Source organism: Eucalyptus grandis, chromosome 3 (assembly GCF_016545825.1).
Source record: "Eucalyptus grandis isolate ANBG69807.140 chromosome 3, ASM1654582v1, whole genome shotgun sequence".
NCBI lineage: Eukaryota > Viridiplantae > Streptophyta > Magnoliopsida > Myrtales > Myrtaceae > Eucalyptus > Eucalyptus grandis.
This window is the reverse complement of record NC_052614.1, coordinates 23,426,769-23,444,416: the sequence shown is the minus strand read 5'-3', so window position 1 is coordinate 23,444,416 and position 17,648 is coordinate 23,426,769. Positions and strand designations below refer to the sequence as shown.

The 17,648-nt window shown below is 37.3% G+C and overlaps 1 protein-coding gene and 1 long non-coding RNA gene across 4 annotated transcripts; both read right to left on the bottom strand.

Annotated features, from left to right (window-relative positions):
- Nucleotides 1-19: 19 nt before the first annotated feature.
- LOC104436931 lies at nucleotides 20-4,184 on the bottom strand. 3 transcript variants are annotated; one of them, XR_005549365.1, is made up of 7 exons: nucleotides 3,975-4,184; nucleotides 3,795-3,905; nucleotides 3,615-3,696; nucleotides 3,056-3,180; nucleotides 1,417-1,667; nucleotides 1,241-1,328; nucleotides 20-572 (listed from the first exon to the last, which is right to left on the bottom strand). It is a non-coding gene; the product is annotated as an uncharacterized LOC104436931 (long non-coding RNA). The 3 variants fall into 3 exon arrangements; XR_005549363.1 differs by lacking the exon at nucleotides 3,056-3,180; XR_005549364.1 differs by lacking the exon at nucleotides 3,056-3,180 and having other exon boundaries at nucleotides 3,795-3,855.
- A 4,992-nt stretch (nucleotides 4,185-9,176) lies between these two features.
- On the bottom strand, nucleotides 9,177-16,711 carry LOC104429061 (disease resistance protein RUN1-like). The gene is made up of 4 exons (XM_039309470.1): nucleotides 16,405-16,711; nucleotides 16,133-16,277; nucleotides 13,957-15,052; nucleotides 9,177-9,377 (listed from the first exon to the last, which is right to left on the bottom strand). The coding sequence occupies exons 1-4, from the start codon at nucleotides 16,709-16,711 to the stop codon at nucleotides 9,285-9,287; spliced, it is 1,641 nt and encodes a 546-aa protein (XP_039165404.1). The 3' UTR covers nucleotides 9,177-9,284.
- Between the last annotated feature and the right edge of the window lie 937 nt (nucleotides 16,712-17,648).

The following is a 17,648-nucleotide window of genomic DNA, read 5'->3' as shown; positions in this document are numbered from 1 at the left end:
ATGACACCAAAGAATTTACGTGGTTCGGTACCGAGTGTTGGTACCTACATCCACGGAGAGAGCTAGCAATAGATAATTCACTAATAATGAGAAAATTTACGTTTGCAGTCGCTTACATACTCGAGTGTTTCTCACACCTAGATTAGACTCTAATTTAAAGTGTTCGCAAAAATACTCACAACACAAATCCACGGTGTGTATAGCCCCCGTTCACGGCCAAGCAACAAGCGCCCACTCTCGGATTCTTCCTTTCGCTCTTCATGTGGTGTTCCCCAGGAAATCACGGTGCGGCCATTGTACTCTCTTTCTTCTTGTGCGGCTGCACTTTGCTGAAGGAACCCACTCCACGCTTCTCAAAGAAAGAAGCAACTGGCAGCCATTCGCACAACGAGGAACTCCTTTTGTCTTGCAGTGGCAGGGGACTTCTTTCCTCCCATTCGTCCAACCTTTGGCAAAGGTGAGTCCAACTCTTCAATTTTATTGTGCTGTCAAACTTGGATATTTATTCAATATGGTTGGATTCCATAAACGGCTTATACTCGAGACATAATTTAACGATACCGCATGAATGTCTGCAGAAAAAAAAAAAGTAAGACATGAGGTCCATGTAATCATAGTCTCCTGCTGCAGGATAGGACACCTAACACTTATGTACAATGCAAATAAGAAATTTCCTTTCTAACATGATTGCCCATTGTTCATTTTTTATGCTTTTTGTTTACATTGAGACTACTCAAGGCATAGGAGAACAGTATGTTAGGTTATGGAAAGCACGTCCGTGTGGTAAAGATTGAAGAATCACATTCATCATCATATTCACTGAACTATAGAGTACTTATCAGAACTCAATCCACATGGTGACTTTCATTTATGATACAAAGGAAGTCTGATGCAATTAACTAGTGAATTAACTTCTAGAGAATATCAATGGCAACCTTCTGCACATATTTGTCACATAAAAATGGAAACCTGCACATATCGCAATATAAGCGCACACATTTCAAAGTTATCATCAGGTCAGAATGTAATCTCATATGAAGATAATCTACAGGCACCCGAAGTAGTGCCTCCATTTGGTTGATGATCATTCTCTAATGTATGGCAAGCAAAACTTTAATTGCAATCTATTAACTAAGCTTACTCTAAAGTATCTCCTAGATATACATCTAATGCCTTCTTCATGTCATGACAAAGGAAGTTACCAAGCATTCTTAAGTCTACGAAGGGCAAAAGGGATCACCTTCACATCATTATGATAGTGATGGCAATTAAAGATCTTGCTGCAACAGGGGGCCATAATGCAGCACCTGCACCAGTAATGAGGACATCTGTAGCAGCAGCAACTTTGATATCAACTGAAAGTTGATGGGAATTAACCTGGAACCGATGGTGCTAAAAAATGAGCCGAGACATTACCATATCGCAAGTACCCCCTCTCTAGCAACCCGGTAGCATTAGCATCTTCTTCAGCTTTTTCAACAGGCATCTGTTCCACATCCATCTACTTAAGGACTGCCAGCCCATTGTCTATCTGAATTCTTTATATATGACATGCTGAAGGTTTCTCGTATCAAACTGATGAAACCCTAGTTTTCAATAGCTAGTTCATCCATTTTAGTTTGGCTCTGCTGAGACTACCAGCTACCTAGGCTAGCGATAAGAAGCACCTGCAGAGATGAGCAAACTTATCAACATTCCATAACCTCCTAAGAATTTTACTTGGCCAGTCAAGCAAGGAGACTCTGCAACATTGATTTCATCTACAAGGCTCAAGACCATTTGACATCGGCAATAAGACCGTTCAATCAATGTGGAACAGCTCCAATCAGCAGTGCTCCAATTGAAGGAATCGTCAAAACAAGTAGATCTAAAAGATTCCCATATAATAACATAAGTGAAGGATTGAGGAACACCAGGGCATCCCGCCATAGGTAATAAGGAACCGTGTGTCATGATCACTTGATTCCTTGAAGTATGGAACAAAGCATACCTAACACGACCATGAATGAGCCCATCTCTGGTGAAAGCCAACAAAATCACACAATCCAATTGCTCTAAAATGAAGTAAGACAACAGAATATGGCGAAAGATTGCAAGAGCAAAACTTGTCCATCAAGGATATACTACCCCCTCCTACAATTCTGCTTGAAGCTTTCTTTGAAAATTGCCAATAACTCAAGCCTCAGACATTCAACTGTGCTGACTCATGAGACTTTTCTTGTCAGAAGGCTCTTCCAACAAAACAAATACCTTCAAGTTGACTAGATGATTTCATAATGTACATCTGCTGAGGACAGACATATATGTCCTTAAGCAAGAACCTTTATGAAGAAGGTATTTATCCAGGTTAATTGACCAACTTTTTCATTTATTCCACATGTTATGCAGGAGTCAACACAAATCAAATTGTCTTCATGATTCTAGTCCAAATTTTCCCATTTCAGGCTGTATGAGCATATGCTTCTTCCATGTGCATGAATCAAATGGGTGGGTTAAGTTGGAGGGAGGCATGGAGAGAATGAGAGGAAGAATCTTTCTTTTTTAAGCCTAGAATTATAGCCAAAGCTCCACTAAACGGAATCATAGCTCACATCCAAGGAATTTGGCCTACACAAACAGTTAAGGAAGCAACCACTTCATTTGTGTTTCTTGAAACAAGTAAATTCTGCCATCTATTGCCATGGCGGACTGCTGCTTTAGAACAACACGTTGATCTATTGTTAATCATTGCAAATGCTACTTTAGTAATCCTCTTCCGACAGCAATCATCAGCAATAGGAATCTTGTTCCATTTCATGTACACTAGCCATCTTGATTAAATCTCCTTTCATTGTGCAGGGGGAAAAAAGGCAGAGCATGAGCATAGAGATCCCAGAATTCTACTTTGAAACCCAAACTACAGTATCCGCATTATGCATTTATCTTAGATATGTCCAAAAGCCAACCATTCTAGCAGATATTTCCCAAAGTTCTCAATTTGCTACATTGCATGAGAACCAAGATCTAGGGTAAAGGTCGGAAAGCTTGTCACTCGAATGAGCAAAAAACTTCAAACCTGTACATCTGGAGAAGGCAGATCTAGTGCTGCGAAGGGGCTCCTGTTCGTCTTGGGGATGGCAAAGTATCTTGACAGGAAGGGATCATGTTTCAAATGCATGAGATGGTCGGTAGGAGACGGGACTGAAATCAGAATAAGAAAAGATAACTGGCTAAGATCTGGAGTCATTGGTGGTGAGGCAGCCCCCCAACTAGTGGCAGGCTTAATTGACAAAGAGGAATTCAAGTGGAAAGAGCATATGATTAACGGGATATTTGACGAAAGAACTGCGAACGAAATCCTAGCTATTCCTATCAGCTCAACCATGGACAAAGACAAGATGGTTTGGACATGCACAACCTCAAGCTCTAACTCAGTGAAAAGTGCCTACCATCACATAATGTCAACAGAAACAAAGCAGCAAGCAGAACAACTAACATCCTCATATCAAACACCCAGATAGCAATGGAAATTGATTTGGAACATGAATGTTAACACAAAAATGAGGCTCTTTACTGGAACGTGTGCCAAAATGCAATCCCATCTTTAGAGAACTTGTTCAAACGGAAAATCTTACCTGAACCCATCTGCCCCCTTTGCCAAAAGACCCAAGAAACAGTTGAGCATATTTTTCTATGATGCAACTGGACTCGTGAGGTCTGGAATCACCCAAAATTAGATATCAGAATCACGGGCAAGGAGCTCAGTCGCATGGAGGAGAGGATTCTACAATGAGGTAACCCAAATGCAAACTCACCTTCACTAGATTTGGTAGCAGGGGTTCTCTGGAACATTTGGAAGGCTTGGAACCATTTCATCTTGCGCCACCAAAAACCAGGTTAGAGTAGCATAGCGGAAGCGACCATGGCTGCACAAAAGAACTTAGAGAGATGGAACTATAGGAGGCAAAAACGAACACAGCAGCAGGAACTCTTACTCGAGATGTGAAACCCATCGAGAAGGGGTTGGCTGAAGATCAACGTTGGCGGGTCTCTAATGGACGGACAAACTGCGGGAAGCGTCGCCGGGGTATGCGGAGACGAAGCTGGGAGAGGGGCGGGTGCCTTCGCGAAGGAAGTCCAGGCAAGTTCAGTTGAGCAGATTCGAACCCTCGGTTGTTTGGAACCCTCCATATTTTTTGAAGCTAGGTCCGACTCCAATTTCACTACGGAGTCAGATTGCCTAAAAGTAATAAGCGCACGTACAGATCACAATAAGTGCTTGTGGGAGGTGGCCCCACTTACCAATGAATCCGATAACAATGCGTCATTTTAAGCAATATAAAATAACCCACCGTGGAAGAGAAGAAATAAGGTGGCAGATTGGATTGCCTAGGTCCACAGAAAAAATAATCTCTCTTCTAATTAGACTACTAATCCTCCTTCAATTCTTTTGGACCATATTTATTCAAAGGGCCAAGTATCTTTTACTGCACGTTTCACTTGAAGTAATGAAAGGAGATTTTTTTACCACAATATATATATATATATATATATATATATATATATGTGTGTGTGTGTACAACTACTTCCAATCAATTTTCCCGTGTCTTGTAGATCTTGTTGATCCAACACTAATATGTCGTTCAAATGGTCCATTGTTTTTTCCCACTTCTTTGCTTCTTTTTCATAATGTCTTCCTTTGGCCATTGGACGAAAGAAACTCATACGATCACATAAAATTAAATTACAAATCTTTAAATAACAAGACATTTATGACCATAAATCGGTACCTTTAATCCCACTGTCATGATAAATATGTGAAAAGTGCTATCTACCTTGTTAGCATTAACCACAGCATTGTTGCCACTTCTTGGTAGAGAAATGACTCGACTACTTTCCCATCCAGGCTATTAAAAACAGAAAGAGTAGTCAAGCTAATATGATACGTGTAGTCATTCAAGTAAATAGTCAGTTACTTGAGAGTAAGATTAAAAGTACCTTTTGATTGGTGGCATTGTTATGATGCATCTCTAAGACAACTTTGTTGACTTCTCTTTATTTGGCTATCTCTTCATCCTATTTACTTAAGATAAATGAACCTTGTCTTGACGCTTTGAATCTATTTTTAGATTCTCTTTCCTCTCTTATCCTTTTCTCTTTAGGTCTGCCAGGCATAATTTGATGCATTGGTGCCATCAAAGGTTCCTGATCATTGGAAGGCCAAATAGCCAACGGTGCACATCATTAGCGGATGCCAAATGTGTGAACTGATTTATAGACCTCCTCCTATTAGTATACCTAGTATCCAATTTGACACAATGCAGGCTGTAATAGAATTTCGATAAATAACACTTCAAGGAGAAAAAAAAGGATAAAAACCATGGGTAATTCGTTGAAACAGGACAAGTCAAGAAAAGTATAAGAACAGGAAGTGCACCAAGCTAAACTAATCAGAGTCCACTGGGATGATAAGCAATCTCAACACATGAGGACTACTACAATTACTGCCGAGGGTCGTGACTGATTATTGTGCATTTGTTTGTGAGAAATAAATGATCAATTGGATTCTGAAATTGCATGTTCATGATAGCTGAACCTTTGTTGCAATTGAGCGTCAATATCCCAAATAGAGCGCAATCTCACACGGCTCTGGCTACCTTATTCTTCAACCAGAAACATTTTCAAATTTGGTATCAACAGCAACCTCTATCATTTTGACAGCAAAATCAACTGTAATAAGATCTCAACCTCGCAAAATTTTGATTCCAAGACTTCCAACCACATTGAATAAAACCATTCCAAGCCAACTATGACAGCAGCTTCAAGAAGTAAGAATAGATTCCATTTTTAGCATGAAGATCCAAACCTGAGTCACAACCAATTCTCTCTGCATAAAGACTCCAAAAGACCTCCATGCTGGTGCCAATTATAATACCAAATTAAAATACAATCATCCAAATACACAGTGCGGATGATTATCTCAAATGACGTTCTCGTTCATGTCTGCCATCTTGATATTTGCTCGACACAAAAGTTCAGGTAAATGACAGATGGCATTATTAACTCTACAGAAAATAAGTATTCTTTGGGCTAATAAGTTATTAGCCATGGATATACCCCGGATTCAAAGCAAATGAACATGAATTCATATTCAACAAAATTCAAGTTGCAATTTTCTCGATTGATCCAAATAGTTTACAATGGTTTTGCTTTTGGCCTGTTTCCTGGTTTATTCACAACCACACAACTGGGAGAAGAGTCTGTTCTTCCATTTACTATTTCTCAATCTATACGATTACCTCAATCATCTAATGCAGATAATTCTGTGAGATAAAAGGTGCTGAACACAATGGTTGGACTAATTTTGTCCCAACTTAGTATCGTATACATACAAAGGGATGCTCTCTCAATATGTTCCTTCTGCACCGTAAACTCATTCTTAAGTGAACTGCATAGTCAGCATAGAGCAAACCAAAACCTCACATCAGAAGGACCTCCACATAGGGTCGTTTGCTTAGCATTTCTCAATCTATACGATTACCTTTGGCATGATATTAAATGCCCTTATACATTAGGTTTTATCCGGAAATTCTAGCATTCCGGAATCAATCAAACACGGAAAATCTTTATTTTTCTGCAATGGATGAAGAATCTTACCTGAAGACTAACGACAAATGATGCACTTAAAAGGCTTTTTGATCTATTTCCAATACTGGCATAGTAAGCAAAAACATTTTGCCAAAGCACACATGAATCTCCCCCAGATTCCTCGAGATCATATAAGAAAACAATAACATTATCAACCATGAAATATTAATGAAAAGGTAACAAACCTTCAAAGAAATTATAATAGGAAATACAAATGAAAATGGAGCAATAGATCTCAAAAGAGAAAGGTAGCTTACATGCTTTAAGTGCCTTCATTAGGAAATGTGGATCATCTTAGCTATTTTGACTCATCCCATCCCAGTCATCTGGTTCAAATATCTTCAGGCCTTCAAATATTTGGAAGGTCAAGCCTTTCAATTCAACTCTAATCAAACACTCCAAGCTATTAAGACCTTGAATTTTGACTAAGTTTTTGAAATTTTGAGCATTTAATGTCTTCATACTCCTGGATTTTGAAAGGCTAGATTGAAGTCACATTTAGATGTGCGATCTTTCCAAGTACTCCAACCTATCGAAGCCTTGAATTTCAGTCAATTTTTTGCAATTTCGAGCGATCAATGTCTTTAGACCCTTGGATTTTGAAAGATCCAGCTTTTCAATTGAAGTGCACCCAGAGATGTATAGCTTCACCAAGGATTTCAACCTATGGAGGCCTTGGATTCCAACTAATTTTTCGCAGTTTTCAACATTTAGTACCTTTAGATCCTCAGATTTTGGAAGATCCAGCCTTTTAATTGAAGAACACCCAAAGATATATAACTTTTTCACAGATCCTAAAATATTAAGGCGTTCAATTTCAATTAAGCTTTTGCAATTTTTAACATGTAATATCTTCAAACTTCCAGATTTTGATAGGTCCAACCTATTAATTGAAGCACACCCAACGATAGACAATTTTTGTAAGAACTCTAGCTTATCAAGTCCTGGAATTTCAACTAAATTTTCACAACATTGAGCACCTAATTTCTTCATATGCTTGGAGTTTGGAAGGCCCAACCTTTCAATTAAAGCACACTCCACGAGACATAGCTCTTCCAAGAGCTCTAACCAATTGAGGCCTTGAATTTCGATTAAGTTTTTACAATTTTGAACATTTAATATCTTCAAACCCCTAGGTTTTGAAAGGTCCAACCTTTCAAGTGAAGTGCACCCAACAATGGATAGCTTCTCCAAGAATTTTAGCTTATCGAGGCCTTGAATTTCAACTGAGTGTTTGCAATTTTCAACGTGCAATATCTTTAGACCACCAAATTTCGGAAGGTCCAACCTTTCAATTGAAGCACACCCAATGATACATAGCTCTTCCAAAATTTGAAGCTTATCAAGGTCTTGAATATTGATTAAGTTTTCACAATACTGAACACCAAACTTTTTCATGTCTTTTGCCTTTGGAAGGTCCAACCTTTTAATTAAAGCGCACTTAGAGATGCATAGCTCTTCTAATTGCTCCAACCTATCGAGACCTTGAATTTCAACTAAGCTCTTGCAATTCTCGACCTCTAATTTCTTCATGCCCTTGGACATTGGAAACCTTTCAATTGACCCTTTGATGGTCATGCTTTCCAAATGTTTCCATTTGTCAAGATCGGGAACTTCACGTATATTACAGCAACCCTGGGCAGATAACGTCTCTAGACGATTTAATTGTGAAACGTCGAGTGTGTCTATAGATTTGCAGAACAATATTTCCACAAATTCTAACTTGAAGGGAGTGTTTACAGTTTTTCGTAATTTTGAATCTTCAATATCTGTTACTTGAGAAGATTTTGAAAGCTCTAGTAGTGTTGATGGAAGCTCCATGATGCACCCGAGAATTTTGCAATTAAGAAGGTGTAGTTCCTTGAGCTCAGTCGGATGGGAAAGTGAAGGCATTTTAAGACTTTGACTGGTGACGCTCAAGTATGTTAAGTTGGAAGGAAGCTTCGGTAGCCATTGGAGCTCCCAACACTTTGAAACTTCCAATTTTGGAGCTTTCTCAGCCTTCTAATATCATTGGGTAATTCCTTTATTCCGGTGCCACAAACATCGAGAATTTCTAGATTCTGTAAAGCCCCTATGCTATCCGGTAGGGAAGAAATGTGACGACAATTTTTAGGAGTAGCAACTCCAGTGCTTCTAATTTAGTCACTTCTACCGGCAACTCCTTGAGACTACTACATCCCGACAAGTTCAAGCGTGCTAGAGTCTTCATGCTTCCAATTGAAGAGTCAATTTGCTTGAACTTGACACCTTTGAGGATCAAAACCTCTAAGTTCTTAAAAGTTGAGAGGAAGAAAGTTCCTTCCAAAGATTTACAGTGCGTTAGGTCGAGAAATTTGAGCTTTTCTGCCGTCTAATAAAAAACGTAATAATTGTGGAGGGGTTAGCCAAAAGTAATTTTGATTCAACTGAAATCAATACGAAAAAAAAATGAAAGGACTTGTTTAACCATCTTACCTTAACAAAATTCCACCCCTGCCATTTGTTAGAAATCTTGCTTCTCGACAACTCGAGTACAACTAATTCCTTTACATGAAATTCTTGTGCCTCAAAAGTCAAGGGACAACTGTGCCATCGAAGCCATTTTAACTTCTTAGTCCAGTTCTCAAAATGTCCACTAAAATGTGCTCCACTCGCATCAAGGAATCTTAGGTTCCTTAACTTCTCGAATTGTTTTTCCGTAAGGATGTTGTTGCCTTGGTCAATGGTTTCGCCGAGCTAAGACAAATGGCCTCAATCTTTTTTGTCCCCTATTAATAGGAATCAACATTCATTAATACTATTTATATCCAACTCAAATCATCTAATATTATTTGTTCATATTTCTATTATTATGCATCGATCTCTTCAAGAGACTATCAAATCCTTTTTTGCGTATAAACAGTATTTATTAGAGGTGTTAAAATGGGTCACTTGTTTATAACAAAAGATAGCTAAATGGGTTTCACAATCAAAGGTTTAAGATAGGTGGGTCTTAAGTGGGTTTTTTAAATGGGTTGGGTTGAAAACTCATCTTTAACAAAAACATTATAATTCCTCCCTTCTCTCTTTAACTTTATAAAAATCGAAATTATAATTTTTTTTATTTTTATTTTCTTTATTTTTCTTCTTTTTTTTTATCTTTCTTCTTTTTTTTTTTTCTTTCTCCTTCCTCCTTCCGGTCGCCCCGGACGCGACGGCCAGCCGATCGGCCAGCAGAAGCCTCGAGCTCGCCGGCGTTGGGTGAGCTCGAGCCGACGGGATCTAGCGAGGCGGAGGCCTCACCGACTGCCCGGCGAGGCTCGAGCTCGCCTCGACGGTGTGAGCCTCGAGCTCGGCTGACTCGGCGAGGCTGAGGCTCGCCGACATTGGGCAAGGCTCGAGCCCGCCGACCGCAGCCTCGAGCTCGCCGGGCGTCGGGCAAGCTCGAGGCTGCCATCCGCGAGCTCGAGGCTTGCAGATCAGGCGAGCCTCAAGCTCTCCGATGTCGGTGAGCTTGAGGCTTGCCCGTGGGTTGGCCGTCTCGTCAGCCATGGCTAGCGGCCGACCAAAGAAGAAGAAGAAGGATAAGGAGAAGAAAAAAGAGAAAAAGAAAAAGAAAATTATATTTTAAAATAAAATAAAAATAATTAAAAATTTAATTTAAAAAAATAATTAAATTTCCATTTTTTAAATAATTATTTTAAAATTTTTAAAAAATTTTCCATTAAATTTATATTGTATAAAAATATCTTTTTAGCAATACAATTTTAAAAAAAATAATATATAAAAGCTTGGAAGTATTTTAATAATATAATCTTTAAAAAAACATAGGAATAAGTTTTCTAAATTTGTTAAATATGAAAATATTTTATTAATATGAGTTGGGTCGGGTCGGGTATGGGTTGGGTATGGGTCGGGTCGGGTTTGGGTCAAAAAATTTACATTAAACATAAATGGGTCATAAATGGGTTAATGGGTCAATTTGGGTCGGACCATTAATGACCCACCCAAACCCGACCCGACCCACCCGTTTAACGGCTCTAGTATTTATAAAGGCTAACAAAGTGAAGATGTCAATTCTGATTTTGAAATTTGGCCATAAGTACTTAGATCTTAAAAGAATTATAATGTCCTCTAGTTTTACTTTATCATGTCTAATAGTTTAGTTTCTTATACCCATTATAAACGTACTATTACCCTTTGATCTAGCTATAGGGTAAAACTTCACAACTTGTAAATCCTCTTCTTTCTTGTATTGTAGCCTTCTTTCTTCTAATTAAATTACAATGCACAAAATTGAAAGTTATTGTGATAATTGTGACAATTGGCAAAAAAATTCTCAGTATAAAAAAAATTATCCTTATGAAGTCCTTCTTTTCTTTTCTATATTTTCTTATGTTTAATTTCGTGTATATTACTTAGCTATGTTACTTACAATTGATAAAAATATAACATATACTCACTTTTGTTTTTTCCAATGGAGTAATGACTAATTGTAAGTGACTAGGCTTGTGATAGTAGTTACTTTAATATCATATGTAGTTTTTATTTTATCAATAGTAACTTGAATTATTATCAATAATTAATTAATCTCTAATTATAAGCAACTGAGATAAGAACACTAATTATATTTATGCTCTCTATACCTTATCATACTAGCATAAATTATTATTTAGTTGTAGATCTCAATTGGCTATATTATAAATCAATCAGAAATTGAAATATTCAAGTATAATAAATATAATTGTTCTAAAGAAATTGTAATAATTATAATAAATAGTCCTAATTTATTAACTCTGATTAATTTGAATATAACTAATTATTAAAAATGCATAGTATTTTCGGAATTTTAAAAATTGAACCTATTCTTCGCTACATGGAATAGCTAGTAACTCCTTGGCCCTAAGGAATAGCTAGTCCTGATTTTGAGAGAACAGATATTTCAAATCTACTTTTTGAGTCAAATTGCTTGGATTTTTATGAATTAAAAATATAATAGTTATTCCGATGAACCAAATGTGCAACAAGCTTTCACCAAGAAAATCACTTGCACATAAGAAGTAAAGGAGCACAAAAAATTCATGGATTTCCAAATCCATGTCAATTTATTCAAACCAGAAAATTTCTTATCGTATTTGACCATGTTGCTTAAGATTTCATGGATACTTACAGGAGAATGACATAATTAGTGGAGAAGGAATTATATCTTATACCTAAAAGAAAACCATGAGAAGAGTAATTATCAGAAAAAAAGAAAAAGAAAAAGGAAGCAACCTCCAGAGAAGTAATCATACTGAGATTAGTCATTTCCATGCGAAAATTCCCTCTCAAAATATGAAGAAATCTATCTGTCGTCAAAATTATTTATTTTCAAGTATTTTTTTTTTCATCTTCTATAATGGATCGATGGAGTTTGAGTAACGCTCATGGCCAAATCCCAAAAAAAAAGCCCAACCATTTGTACTTGAGACAAAAGTAACACGATCTTTCAAATGTCCCAAAAAAAAAAAAAAAAAAAGCCTAATCTTTCGTATCGGGGAATGAAGCCCAATCGTTTAGCCGTGGAACAAAACCGACACCTATTGTAAATTACATTCATTAAATTGCCACTGATATCCTGCATGGCTGACTGTGTTGACGTACACAGCGAGCCACATCAACCAGCACAGAAGAACGGCGTTGTTTTTTCATTTATAACCTTGTCAACAAAATTAGTGTATAATCTTTGTTATCAAATTTTTAGCATTATGAAAAAAAAAAAAAAAAAACAAAAAGCCGTATAATTAAAATGGTTCATTGTGCATGTCAGCCCAATGAGCCACGTAGGGTGTCGTGTCTATTTAAGGTGAGAGGAGAATAGGTAGAATCTGTAATAGGTGTCATTTTATTTGTATCGCGAGTGAAGAAGGGCTGAGCTTTTCCCCGGGATGTTCGAAAGGTGGAGTTATTTTCAGCCCACGTGCTTGATTGGGCTTCCTTTTAGGATATTATAGGTTGTGTTATTGTTGTCGCGGTGCAAAAGGCTGCTCTATTTTCACCTGGCAATTAACTCACTAATGTCCAAGGAATGAGTTATAAATGTGTTCTAATTATGCTTTGAATGTCTTTTGTTTTTGGTTTATTTTTTAAGTCGTGCCAGTGCTCTTGTCCATGCTTCACACTTCACATGACGAATGTCAAGATTGACTGTTTTCGATGACATACATGACAATAACTTTAAATATTGATCAGATGTAGGAATCAACTTAGAAGAGATTTGTATCGGTTTTCTCAACCACTTTAATTTTGATTAATGATAGTACCATGAATGAAGAAAAATGAACCCAGCAAGAATTTTGAAATAATTATGACCAATGATGTACCTTTTTAGTTTGTAAAGCCTTTAATACCAAAGTTATCTAGATTTAAATATACATCATATTCATTTTTCTTTAAGTTAGTTCAGTTTATTTTATGATGTAATACGAAGACATAACAAATGAACATTGGCTTTAATATGATAACATAGAAATCAGCTCTTGAGATTATATATAGGTTGCACGTTGAAAATGCAAATATGTGCTAGTTTTTTAGCAACAAATCCGAGTCAAACAAATCATGGATCAAGAATATTAAGAGTCAAAACTATGATTAATTTCACACACACAATACAATCACATAATTATATACAAAATAGAAGTTTAGAGTAATTACCTCTGGGACTTTTTATATGAAATAAATAAGACATTTCTCTTTTCAATAGTCATTGCATCAAATACGCTTAATGTCATATATATCTGCATACATTATGTTCATATAATATTAATTATATGTTCGGTAAGTTTTGAATCAGTCCTTATTATGTGAATTTTGGTAAAAGGAATTAATAACTTAATATTCTATAAAATAAATATCCCTTCCATTCTCAAATACGTTATAATGATTGAATTTTCATGAGAAATGCAGGCGTGATTGCTCCTACTATATCAATTCCAACACCTAGAGAGTAGAATTTTATGATTTATATATCCTAAGGAAGTTATGGTTTACAGTAGCATAGTCAAAGCTATTATTGCATGTGTCAAGGATGTAACTGAATCAATTTTAGAAGTTAAGGATTTTGTCGATATAGAATATTTCTATCAAGTATCTAATAAATTTGAAAATACCTTGTACTTGGAAGCAACTTCTGAATGCACGCTTGTTCAAGAAAAATCTCAAATAAGGTGCAATGCTTATTAAGAGAGAGCAACCTCATACTTTCTAATCATGTCAATGAAACGACGTAAGGGCAATAATATTAGACAGTTCTCTTCTCACTAGAGCAAGCACTAAGTACAAATTACACTAGAATATGGACTGAGAGGGCAAAAGAAGAGAAACGCATACCTCATTTGCCTTAAGCACTTCCCAGACTTCCGTCGAGTCCCATAACCTACTACGATATTCAGGTCCCTGCTCGTTTTCCTCGCGGACAATTTCCCTACCAAGATCTCTCAATTGATCATGCATTCTAAGCTCATGATTATCTCCAACTTTTATTAATGACAAAAACTTCAATACTTCAATTCCTTCCTTTGGGAAAAAGTCACAAGCGTCCCACATGTAGGATGCTTTTCTTTTGCTGGTCCCAATGAAAAAGCAAGCGATATCCAAAAATATTTGTTTTTGTCTATAATCCAATGCTTCATAACTTATCCTTAACTTTTCTTGCACTTTCTTATGAGGGACTTTTCTTAACTTTTTTATCGTATCCTCCCATAGAATTGGCTTTTGTCCGCACAAATATGAACCTAGAACCTCAAGAGATAAGGGAAGCCCTCCAGTGGTGGACACAGCATCATAAGCAAGGTCTTCAAATTCACTTGGAGGAGAGTCCTTTCGAAATGCATGTCTACTAAACAGAATCAAAGATTTATCCCTATCCAATTCCTCATGTTCATAGTTGTAGTTCACCTCAGCATTGTCAAGAATACTCTTGTTTCTGGTGGTAATAATGATCCTACTTCCTGAAGAAAACCAATGATGATTTCCAGCCAAAGCTTTCAGCTGATCGTAATCGTCTACATCATCAAGAAGAATGAGGACTTTCTTACCTTTGAGCATTGATGAGAGGATCTTAATCCCTTCATCCTTATTACGAGCTTGATTGTCTTGCTTCAATATATCAACGATTAACTGATTTTGTAAGCAATGAATGCCAAAGCGCTCCCCCGACTCCCTAATATTAGCAATGAAGCTACAATACTCAAATTTATTTAAGAGCTTGTTGTAGATGGTTTTAGCAAGAGTTGTCTTGCCAATGCCTCCCATTCCATGGATGCCAACAAATAGGGTGTCACAAGGACTTTTATCTACAAATCTTATAATCTTCTCCACATGACTGTTAATTCCAACCAAATTCTCAGAAATATCCAACTCAAACTTTTCTTTCAACTCACTTAACACTTTCCGAACAATCGATTTTACCAATTCTCCTTCATACCTATCAAGTGTAACAAGAGTTCAAATACATGGTAAATATAATTTTATATTGTTTATCTAATGAGAGCACAATAGTAAATAAGTCTAGGAATAAATCCTAATACTTTAAGAATCATTTTTGTCCTCCTTCATATATTAGCATACTATGGATTGAAATCATATTTCAAACTTCTTGTCGTTGAAGATATTATGGATGAGATGGACATGGCTTTGAAAACTTTTTAGAGCGTTAGGATAAGAAAAATTAAATTAGGCAACATGGTATGAGAGTTCAACCACCATTTAACAAACATGTTGCAACTTTTGATGCAAGAGGAATTTAAGTCTTATATACCAATCCCGAAAGTCGTTTAGAGTGCTTTATTGTGAACTACTTGAATACAATTAGGGGATTTCTCCTTATTTGCCCAATTTTACATGCTTGCAAGTTTCTACTTGTGTTGTGAATTTTGATTCTAAATTCATGTTCTTACAATTTCCATTGCATCAAGAGTTGATAACATGTACTTTACTTTCTTTTTGATGTCTATATTATATGTATTGATTTTATTGGGAAGTAGAAGGATAACATTTCACAAAAAAAAAAAAAAAAAAAAAGAACATCGCTTTGATATAGGAAAATGCATTGAAAATTATTTGAACAAATGTATTACAAAGATAAACCTTTTTCCTCAACCATCTCTTTTTTGACTTGCTTAGTTGAATTATAATCTCACATAAATATGTAAATAGAAAAGTTTGTAATGAAGATTGATGTAGCTTACACTATAAACATGGAAAAAAAAAGGCACAATCTAACAAAATCTTTGGATATAAGAGCAAAAAAATTCATTTGAAAAAATCTTATATTATTCAAGCGATTGTAATCATAAAAATGAAATCTATATTAGATTGGTCAATATCATCATATTAAGAAATTGAAAATAGATAATATATGGAACTTATGCATCGCCATGTGTTACTCCTATAAAAATCTTGCTGCTAACCAATAAAAACGAAAAAGAAGCGAGTAGGAATCATATTCAGTAAACACCCTTACAAATTAAAAGAAAGTACATAATACTTTCGTGAAAGATTTTACCCATCAGCTTCCCATCCTTTCAAGGAAGTAACTTCAAGGAGTGCTTGCTTCCATTTATCGAAAATTGTTGGGTCAAAACGCCTCTCGCGCTTATGAAATGCATCCCCAAAACTCCCGATTTGATGTCGCACGTGAGCTGGTTCCACTTTATAGAATATCGGCAACACTATATGCCCCCTGTCACTTTTCTTGCACTCCATTATTTGAACAAGCTCGTCCAAGCACCAATTGCTCGAACCATAATTTACAGAGAATCGGGATTAGGATCTTACTATTCTTGATGGCTGTCAAAAGATCTGGGCCGATCATCTCTCCTTCCCGAATCTCATTATTGTCTCTAAAAGTATGAATTCCAGCATCGACAAGCCCGTTGTAGAGGTGATCAGTGAAACCCTTTCGAGTATCTACACCTCTAAAGTTCAAGAACACATCGTAGTAGTTTCCAATCGATGCGGTCAACGAACTAGATCCACCAGAATTAGTTTTTGTGGGCGCAGTCAACAGATCAGACGCACCAGTATCAGCATCTTCTGCATTTCTATGCACACTGACGTTGCATTTCTCAATGGGAGGATGCATTTCTTCTTTGCCTTCAAGTGGTGGAAATTTTAATGCCCAAGAAAATCCGAGATGATACCTGCCCTAGAAGAAGAGAATATGTGAGGAAATTTCGATGCAGAAGCAATAAAATTAAGTAGTACCAAAAAGAAAAAGACAAGTGCCATCATAGAATAAGTTAGGCAATCCATTGTGCTAGATACATTATGTTACTAACGCATTTACATGAAGGGCAACTGCAATTACATCGATGACAAACGAGGAATTTTCATGTTATGATTCCTTCAATCTACGGTCGAGTGAGCACATGCTAATTCAAAGAACAAGGCAAGGACATCAAGGAGGATTAGCCGGCCAAAACTTTCCAGTATTAAAGCTGCAGATCACGCTTAAAGTGGCAAGTAATTCTCGGCCAGAAGAAAAGTAGGGAAGAAAGAATGGCTAGAGCCCATTTCCCACGTGGAATAAAAAAAAAAAAATTTGGAGAGAAATCAAGAGTGGGATATTCTCTAGGCTGATCGGTTCCGGTCCACTCCGGTTCCCCATTTCTGGAACCGAGAATCGCATCGGAGCCACTGGTCCGGTCCGATTCCCGGACTGTCCAACAAAAACGATGGACCGTGCTTGTTGCCCAAGTCGAGGGTGAGAAGTCAGAGAGGATGGTCACGGGAGGGTTGGGGTGGAAGGCAAACCCCCGGAGGGAGAGGGGGAGGGTGGAGATGATGGGGACGTTGCCGAAGAGACCGATGTCGCGGACGTTCTCGACGCCCGGCGGGAGCAAGGGAGGGGCGCATGGAGGAGCGACGCATGGAGGAAAAGTCGGTCAGTGACTCAGTGGGACGTTGCTAGGGACTTCGGTGAGGATGGGGACCCTGTTGACCGAGAGCTTGCCTTCAGAGAGGTCGAAGGGGTTCCGTTGGGGGTTGATCCAGAGGACAATGGAGAGTGGCTTGCTGGG

Excerpts from the sequence above, each read along its gene's own strand:
- LOC104429061 (XM_039309470.1), bottom strand. The coding sequence starts at position 16,711 with ATGCATCCTCCCATTGAGAAATGCAACGTCAGTGTGCATAGAAATGCA. Across the intron at positions 16,278-16,404 it reads TTTGACAGCCATCAAGAATA|TGGAACCAGCTCACGTGCGA; the intron begins GTAAGATCCTAA and ends TATTCTATAAAG. Across the intron at positions 15,053-16,132 it reads AAAGGATGGGAAGCTGATGG|GTATGAAGGAGAATTGGTAA; the intron begins GTAAAATCTTTC and ends TACACTTGATAG.